General features: G+C 40.1%; 2 protein-coding genes across 4 annotated transcripts in view; one reads left to right on the top strand and one right to left on the bottom strand.

Annotated features, from left to right (window-relative positions):
- Positions 1-6951, bottom strand: part of zranb1a (zinc finger, RAN-binding domain containing 1a) — an 18662-nt gene extending 11711 nt beyond the window's left edge. Inside the window, exons 1-3 of one of the 2 annotated variants that reach the window (XM_081392851.1) lie at positions 6704-6951; positions 1673-2548; positions 1-48 (exon numbers count right to left, since the gene is read on the bottom strand). The exon at positions 1-48 is cut by the window's left edge and continues 140 nt beyond it. In XM_081392851.1, coding sequence (XP_081248977.1) covers positions 1-48; positions 1673-2417 — 793 coding nt within the window. In that variant the 5' untranslated portion in view covers positions 2418-2548; positions 6704-6951. The remainder of the gene's footprint in view (positions 49-1672; positions 2549-6703) is intronic. The other variant, XM_081392850.1, reaches the window with a different exon arrangement.
- A 178-nt stretch (positions 6952-7129) lies between these two features.
- Positions 7130-10000, top strand: part of hpdl (4-hydroxyphenylpyruvate dioxygenase-like) — an 11881-nt gene continuing 9010 nt past the window's right edge. For both annotated transcript variants that reach the window (XM_081392856.1, XM_081392855.1), the window contains exon 1: positions 7130-7948. In XM_081392856.1, coding sequence (XP_081248982.1) covers positions 7293-7948 — 656 coding nt within the window. In that variant the 5' untranslated portion in view covers positions 7130-7292. The remainder of the gene's footprint in view (positions 7949-10000) is intronic.

Raw genomic sequence — 10000 nt, 5'->3', positions numbered from 1 at the left:
CTGACGACTTATAGGCCTCGACCGCCGACAGGTCGCCTTCGACCACACCTGCACGCACACACACACACACACACACGATGGTTAACTGCTGATCGTGTCTTAGATGATGCTTCACGAGAGCTTCTCCATTAGGGACCGGCTGTAGGGAAATGTTCATTAGAGTAATGATGATGTGTTATGAGGATAACATGTGTAGGGCAGCGTCTGGAGAGGTCAGTCACAGATCTGCACATGTCAGACCGACCCAGAACACGAGCTGCTCACTGACACACACACTCACAGGGTTCGGATGCTTCTGAATCAGAGTAAAGGTCACTGTCACATGTGTGTGTGTGTGTGTGTGTGTGTGTGTGTACGTGTTTACTTGCTGTTGTGCAATGATATTAATAACAGTGTCTCAATCATTTCAGTGATTCAGCTGTTAGAGTGACACTAAAGTGTTTGGTAATATATACATTTATGTGATATAACCAATATTTAATATCTGTTATATTTGTTTTTATGCACAATGGTCACTACACCTAATCACATTATAATATACATTATGAATATTTTATTTGGGAATGCATGAACTGATCAAACATGTGCCTTGAATGCAATGCAAGTTAATTTGGATAAAAGCATCTGGCAAATGCATAAACATAAATGTGATAATAATAAAGCAGAGCCGAACTACACTGCATTCTGACTGAGAGTAAGAAGTCAGTCGCTGCAACACTGGCATTATCAGCGCCGCTACAACTCACTTTATCCACGTCAGGTCGTCGAACGCTGAATGACACGAGTCACGAGAATCAGTGCAAACAAAAGACAATGAAGCTCCGCACGTGACATCATCATCACAATGACATCATCACTGCGTGGAAATACAAATGCAAGTGTGTTTTGCCAGTTTCAGCCCGACTATGTTTCTTTTTCTCGTCCTGCGCCGCGCTGTTTAAATAGCAAATGCATTTGAGCCCATCTGTGGCCCATGGGCGGCTGGTCTGAGAACGAGTGTGTGTTCAGGAGCGTTGTGGGAGCGCTGCTGTTTAGAGGAACTGAAGTGGACTGAGCCGCTGACCCACTGAACCGCTCTGAAGTCAACGGCAGTATTTCTTTTGTTATTTAGAGAGCGCCTATAGGCGGGTCCACAACGCCGTACACTCTGCTTATTATACACACACACACTCTGCTTATTACACACACACACACACACACACACACTCTGCTTATAACACACACACAGGGACGCGCAGCAGCACACAAACATGCCAAATATTAATAATAAAAGGATTACAATGTAAAAGATTATTATTGTGTACATAAAGATATGGTTGAATCCGGCTTGTCCCGTATACGGTCTCGCTTTAACCTCACACACACACACACACACACACACACACACACACACACACACACACAGCTTTAATCTTGTGCACGAGCAGATCCAGAATGGCAGACTCTCTGATTGTTTTTTTGCATTACGCCCAAAACACACCCATTATTCGTTAAAAGAATAGAGACGACGCTTTTAGACCAGCGCCGGGAGCGCCGACCATTTTTCCCATCGTTAAACTAGCAAAAGTGGACTCGGACGCCCTAAGTGCACTTCAGACCCTGCGCTTAGATCGTTACACTAGGGCCGTGAGACAGAACCCCCAGAACCCCAAGAGCGTGAGGAGACACTCACCAGCGCAGGCGTTGAGGAACAGCCAGTCTGCTTTCCTCATGCGGTTCTTGATCTGCTTGAGCTTCTTGAAGTCCAGCTCTCTCTCGTCTCTCCCGCTCTGAGCTCCGGCGGCGAACTCGATCTGCAGCTCTGCCTCGCGTGCGGATGAGCTGGGCGAGTGCCGCCGCGCCCCGCTACACACCCCCCGCGCGCGTCTGCGCTCCGCCTCGTTGATCACGGCGGAGAGCTCGTTGATCTCGTCCGGCTCGGCGGGCTGGCAGTCGTTGGGTCTGGGCTGGGCGCACACCACGCAGCGAGCGGATTTGGGCCAGTTCTCGTACGAGCAGCCCGAGCAGGTCCAGCACTGCACTCGCGTGTTGAGGCGGTTCCGGTCGTTGTACTCCTCGCACGGGTCTGGCGCGGGCCGGCCGGTACCGGACGGTGGCTCTGAGGCCCGGAGGCTTCGGCACTGAGTACAGCGCACCGATCTGGGCCAGTTCAGGAACGTGCACACCTGACACGACCACTTCCCACTGGGCTCCACGGACTGGGCCGACCGGACCCGGGGCCGGGCGCTGGAGTCGGGACAGATGAGAACCGGGTCCCACGGGTGTCCCGCGGTCGGGTCGGCCCGGCCCGGGAACGGGTCCGCTGTGATGATGGTTGTGCTGGGTTTCTGCGCCCGACACATGGTGCATTTAATAGCAGACGGCCAGTTTTCATACGTGCAGTACTCACACGACCACTTCACACACAGCTCTGTCATGATGGATCAGCACACACACACACACACACACACACACACTCACTCGCGCACACACACACACACACACACACTCACTCACTCACTCAACACACACTCACATCAGAGTCACACATTGAGGCGGAGACAGAAATCTGTAAACACAAAATAAAACGAGACATGTCAAAAAATACAGAACAGGAAGTGACATAACAGATGACAGTACTGATGTTATTAATGACAGTATTAATGTTATCTCAGTGCTGATGTTATTAATGACAGTATTAATGTTATCTCAGTGCTGATGTTGTTAATGACAGTATTAATGTTATATCAGCACTGATGTTGTTAATGACAGTATTAATGTTATCTCAGCACTGATGTTGTTAATGACAGTATTAATGTTATCTCAGTGCTGATGTTATTAATGACAGTATTAATGTTATCTCAGCGCTGATGTTGTTAATGACAGTATTAATGTTATCTCAGTGCTGATGTTATTAATGACAGTATTAATGTTATCTCAGTGCTGATGTTGTTAATGACAGTATTAATGTTATCTCAGTGCTGATGTTGTTAATGACAGTATTAATGTTATCTCAGTGCTGATGTTATTAATGACAGTATTAATGTTATCTCAGTGCTGATGTTATTAATGACAGTATTAATGTTATCTCAGCGCTGATGTTATTAATGACAGTATTAATGTTATCTCAGTGCTGATGTTATTAATGACAGTATTAATGTTATATCAGTCCTGATGTTATTAATGACAGTATTAATGTTATCTCAGCGCTGATGTTATTAATGACAGTATTAATGTTATCTCAGTGCTGATGTTGTTAATGACAGTATTAATGTTATCTCAGCGCTGATGTTATTAATGACAGTATTAATGTTATCTCAGTGCTGATGTTATTAATGACAGTATTAATGTTATCTCAGTGCTGATGTTATTAATGACAGTATTAATGTTATCTCAGTGCTGATGTTGTTAATGACAGTATTAATGTTATCTCAGTGCTGATGTTGTTAATGACAGTATTAATGTTATATCAATGCTGATGTTATTAATGACAGTATTAATGTTATCTCAGTGCTGATGTTGTTAATGACAGTATTAATGTTATCTCAGTGCTGATGTTGTTAATGACAGTATTAATGTTATCTCAGTGCTGATGTTATTAATGACAGTATTAATGTTATCTCAGTGCTGATGTTATTAATGACAGTATTAATGTTATCTCAGTGCTGATGTTATTAATGACAGTATTAATGTTATCTCAGTGCTGATGTTGTTAATGAAAGTATTAATGTTATCTCAGTGCTGATGTTGTTAATGACAGTATTAATGTTATCTCAGTACTGATGTTATTAATGACAGTATTAATGTTATCTCAGTGCTGATGTTATTAATGACAGTATTATGTTATATCAGTGCTGATGTTATTAATGACAGTATTAATGTTATCTCAGTGCTGATGTTATTAATGACAGTATTAATGTTATCTCAGTACTGATGTTATTAATGACAGTATTAATGTTATCTCAGTGCTGATGTTATTAATGACAGTATTATGTTATATCAGTACTGATGTTATTAATGACAGTATTAATGTTATCTCAGTGCTGATGTTATTAATGACAGTATTAATGTTATCTCAGCACTGATGTTATTAATGACAGTATTAATGTTATCTCAGCACTGATGTTATTAATGACAGTATTAATGTTATCTCAGTGCTGATGTTATTAATGACAGTATTAATGTTATCTCAGTGCTGATGTTATTAATGACAGTATTAATGTTATCTCAGTGCTGATGTTGTTAATGACAGTATTAATGTTATCTCAGTACTGATGTTGTTAATGACAGTATTAATGTTATCTCAGCGCTGATGTTATTAATGACAGTATTAATGTTATCTCAGTACTGATGTTGTTAATGACAGTATTAATGTTATCTCAGTGCTGATGTTATTAATGACAGTATTAATGTTATCTCAGTACTGATGTTGTTAATGACAGTATTAATGTTATCTCAGCGCTGATGTTATTAATGACAGTATTAATGTTATCTCAGTACTAATGTTGTTAATGACAGTATTAATGTTATCTCAGTGCTGATGTTATTAATGACAGTATTAATGTTATCTCAGTACTGATGTTGTTAATGACAGTATTAATGTTATCTCAGTGCTGATGTTATTAATGACAGTATTAATGTTATCTCAGTGCTGTTGTTGTTAATGACAGTATTAATGTTATCTCAGTGCTGATGTTATTAATGACAGTATTAATGTTATCTCAGTGCTGATGTTGTTAATGACAGTATTAATGTTATCTCAGTGCTGATGTTATTAATGACAGTATTAATGTTATCTCAGTGCTGATGTTATTAATGACAGTATTAATGATATCTCAGTGCTGATGTTATTAATGACAATATTAATGTTATCTCAGTGCTGATGTTATTAATGACAGTATTAATGATATCTCAGTGCTGATGTTAATGACAGTATTAATGTTATCTCAGTGCTGATGTTATCTCAGTGCTGATGTTATTAATGACAGTATTAATGTTATCTCAGTACTGATGTTATCTCAGTGCTGATGTTATTAATGACAGTATTAATGTTATCTCAGTGCTGATGTTATCTCAGTGCTGATGTTATTAATGACAGTATTAATGTTATATCAGTGCTGATGTTATTAATGACAGTATTAATGTTATCTCAGTGCTGATGTTATTAATGACAGTATTAATGTTATCTCAGCGCTGATGTTATTAATGACAGTATTAATGTTATCTCAGCGCTGATGTTATTAATGACAGTATTAATGTTATCTCAGTGCTGATGTTATTAATGACAGTATTAATGTTATCTCAGTGCTGATGTTATTAATGACAGTATTAATGTTATCTCAGCGCTGATGTTATTAATGACAGTATTAATGTTATCTCAGTGCTGATGTTATTAATGACAGTATTAATGTTATATCAGTCCTGATGTTATTAATGACAGTATTAATGTTATCTCAGCGCTGATGTTATTAATGACAGTATTAATGTTATCTCAGTGCTGATGTTATTAATGACAGTATTAATGTTATCTCAGCGCTGATGTTATTAATGACAGTATTAATGTTATCTCAGTGCTGATGTTATTAATGACAGTATTAATGTTATCTCAGCGCTGATGTTATTAATGACAGTATTAATGTTATCTCAGTGCTGATGTTATTAATGACAGTATTAATGTTATCTCAGCGCTGATGTTATTAATGACAGTATTAATGTTATCTCAGTGCTGATGTTATTAATGACAGTATTAATGTTATCTCAGTGCTGATGTTATTAATGACAGTATTAATGTTATCTCAGCGCTGATGTTATTAATGACAGTATTAATGTTATCTCAGCGCTGATGTTATTAATGACAGTATTAATGTTATCTCAGTGCTGATGTTATTAATGACAGTATTAATGTTATATCAGTCCTGATGTTATTAATGACAGTATTAATGTTATCTCAGCGCTGATGTTATTAATGACAGTATTAATGTTATCTCAGTGCTGATGTTATTAATGACAGTATTAATGTTATCTCAGTGCTGATGTTATTAATGACAGTATTAATGTTATCTCAGCGCTGATGTTATTAATGACAGTATTAATGTTATCTCAGTGCTGATGTTATTAATGACAGTATTAATGTTATCTCAGCGCTGATGTTATTAATGACAGTATTAATGTTATCTCAGTGCTGATGTTATTAATGACAGTATTAATGTTATCTCAGCGCTGATGTTATTAATGACAGTATTAATGTTATCTCAGTGCTGATGTTATTAATGACAGTATTAATGTTATCTCAGTGCTGATGTTATTAATGACAGTATTAATGTTATATCAGTGCTGATGTTATTAATGACAGTATTAATGTTATCTCAGCGCTGATGTTATTAATGACAGTATTAATGTTATCTCAGTGCTGATGTTATTAATGACAGTATTAATGTTATCTCAGCGCTGATGTTATTAATGACAGTATTAATGTTATCTCAGCGCTGATGTTATTAATGACAGTATTAATGTTATATCACAGCACTGACAGTGTTAATATCTACTGACACTCTTATGTCACAGTTCAGTTTTTATTACTGATATCTCGCAGCACTGACTGTGTTAATCTTATAATTATTGACACTCGTCCCGCACACCACACTCAGAGACACTCTTGTTTGTATTTAAGTCACATTAATACTCCGGCAGACGCGTATAAATGCTAAAACATGTAAATACTCACATCGCTCCGCGCGCGACTCCTCATTAATGACACTTAAATCACCTCAGTCAGTCTTTACTGTTGTTATTCGAACTCCATTGCGTTGTTTATTCTCCGAGCTCTATATTAATCGTTGAATGTTTTTAAATCGATGAATACTGAATCTAAGCTCTGAATGTTGATTTAAATGCGGATTTAATGGCGGCGCTGACAAAATAAAAACGACCAGCGTCTTGCGCAGCGTCACGAGCACGTGACCGAACGCACAGCTGCCGATTGGACGAATCCACACCATGTGAAAACCAACCCTAGAATGACAAATTCGTTTTTTATTTTCATTTTATTTGTGTTTTCATTTATTTTTAGGCAATATTTTATGTAAAGTCAAGCTATAAAATACGTAGAATCGTGTAATAAATTACTTTAAAATGAATATGGTCGTTACTTGTTGTCCATATTAAAAAAAACGTAATACAACACCAAGGCATCCAAGAAAAAATATGAACACCAAACAAGGGTGTTGATCATTTAAAAATACCCCACACAACACAACAAAAACCTGAATGTGATTTGCAATTCGACACGCCCCTCTGCGTGACGTCATCCCAACATGGCGGCCTACTTGAACAGGTTGCACCACATTTCCCTGCACGTCTCTAACGTGGATAAAGTTGTTCATGAGCTCGTGTCCCGGTTCCAGTTTAATGTGTTTGCAGCCAGACTGACAGGCCGAGCGACGCAGCTCGCGCTCCGCAGGGGATCGGCCGTGTTCGTGGTCAACGAGAGACCGAACGAGCCGGTGACCGGACCTCAGTCACGTGCCTGGAGCTCCGTCACCGCGCGAGACCACCAGGACCTGAGATGTCTATACGGGGCGCATGCGCACTACCCGGTGGACACCGTGAGTAACGTGTGTTTCGAGGTGGAGTGCGTGGAGCGCGCGTCGCGGGCGTTACGGGATCAGGGTCTCTGCGAGTTCCTCCAGCCGCCCACCGAGGTCCGCGATGCCCGCGGGCGGGTCTGCTTCTCCGTGCTCCGGTCCGCGGCGGGGAACGTGTGCCACACACTCCTCGACTGCTCCCGGTACCGGGGTCTGTTCCTGCCGGGCTTCAGTGCGGTCGAGCCGGGCTCGCGGACCGCGGAGCGCGCGCACTGTCCCATCAGCCACTTCGACCACATCACGTACGCGTGTCCCCGGGGCAGCACCGCTCACATCACCCGCTGGTACCAGCAGAACCTCGGCTTCCAGAGGTTCTTCATCGACAGGTATCAGCATCCTCCTCATCCTCATCCTCATCCTCATCCAGACTCCTGCTAGTGCTGACACACACATCTCTATTGCTGTTACACCTGGAGCTCTAATGCAGATGTTTGGGTTTGATTCCCAGGGAATGCATGAGCTGATCCAGTGTACAGGCACTGAATGCACTGCGAGGTGAAAGAGTCAAACTGTAGAGTTGCAACGCCAAGGTCAGGGGTCAGGGGTCACGGGTTTGAATCGTGTAGCTTGAATACAGTGCAAGTCAGTGATGCGCGGGTTGATCCAAAATGAGCGGTTACGAGTCATCCAAAAATATTTTTAATGATATTCGGGTCGCGGTCGGTCGGGTCGTTTGAAATAAAGATGCCAATTAAACCTTTGTAATTTATAGTACTAGACACAATTTTCTATGAAATACATAGGTCTACACTACTGGCTGCAGCTCAGTCTGCGGGTCGAGATGGAGGCGGCAGGAGTAAAGGTGAAGACTGGGGAGTGGAAGCTCCGCAAATACATAAATAGAAAGAGCAAAGTGTGGGAGACATTTGCCGAAATAATGGAAGATGATGACCAAAGTGCTGGCTTTGTCATGTGTACTTCTTGCGATGCTATTTACACATTTGATAACCACAAAACTGGCACGGCGCCAGGATTCCAGTTTTGGATAAGCCAGACCAATTGTGGATGGGCCTTAAATTAAAAACGTAAAAAAAAAAAAAAAAAAAAGTTATCCAATCACTGCCTAACCTAATAAAAAAATATTGACTAATATAGCCTACTGTTATATTAACTGTGCGTTTACATAATATAGATTTTAATAGCTTGATGCTCTTTAAATATTTTGTTGCATTGTAAAAAGTTTCGGTGCATTGGACGGACCGATCCGCGATCGCTCTCCGTGGCTCTGACCAAAGAAGAGCGCTTTGGAATCTCCATTACCAGTGCCGCTGCTAGCCATTTTGGTGCCCTAAGCATAATTCCTTTATGATGCCCCCCACCCCGACCCCGAGAAAAAAAACGTTTGTTTTTGCCAGTTTGACTTTTTATTACCAAACATATAACTCAATACCAATAACACAATGGCAGCACCACAGTATAAAATTTAAGAACACTAAAAAGAGAAAGTAAAATCTTCACAGCTTTGCTGACTTTGTAAACATATGTAGAATAGCCAACACACACTACACATTTGAAAGTGCAAACTTTTTTTCAGTAAACAGAATAGCAAAATAAAAAAAAACTATCAAAATAATCCAGACATGTTTTTCCCAAATTCAATGTCACTTTGAATAAATTACATTTATTAGACAAAATATTCAAACAAAGAATCTCATACGAGAAAAAAATTATAAACATTTAAAACTGAAAGCATGGCAGCCAAGGAGTTCTCCCCCTTTATTCCTTATTTATCAACTATTTGATAAATATAATATAATATAAAAGCATAATAGAATGAGGTGCAATAATGCACACAATTAAACAGTATTGTTTGCTTTACATCATTCATATTGACATTTTATATTTTTTATATATTTAACAGGAATTGTTAGCCTACCATGTGCACTGCACTGACTGCTAACGGTAACTGTTACTGAGAAAGTATTAACCACCGTCACGTCAAAATAAACCATAAACTACTGCTCAATATCTAAAGAAAGATAGTAAAGAAAGTAACAGCTAGCTGGCGTCAGTTATTTGTAAAACGGGTAGTGTTTAACAGTAAAATCTCAATTTAGCTTGCACCGAAGTTATAAGTTATAATAACATAGTTTGCTAACATTAACGTCAGCAAGTTCGAGGCGCGTTAGCAGCAGCACATTTCCCTTATTTAAGAATGATTAAACATGGACTTACCTGCAAGTGATGCACGGGCATCATCTCGCAGTTTCTTCTTCTTTCTTTGCTCATCCTAACTTCTGCTGTCTTTTAGGGGCCATTTCCAAAAAAGTTGCCTACTGTCTGTCTGTCAAACTTCGTTCGCGTTCGTCCTTCGCAAAGGCGCCTGCGCGAACAAACGGCACGGACCATCCAAAGCGGGGGGCGGTACTTTCTAGACT

The sequence above is a fragment of the Scardinius erythrophthalmus genome (assembly GCF_964197995.2).
Source record: "Scardinius erythrophthalmus genome assembly, chromosome: 18".
Taxonomy (NCBI): Eukaryota; Metazoa; Chordata; class Actinopteri; order Cypriniformes; family Leuciscidae; genus Scardinius; species Scardinius erythrophthalmus.
This window is presented reverse-complemented; position numbering and strand designations above follow the sequence as displayed.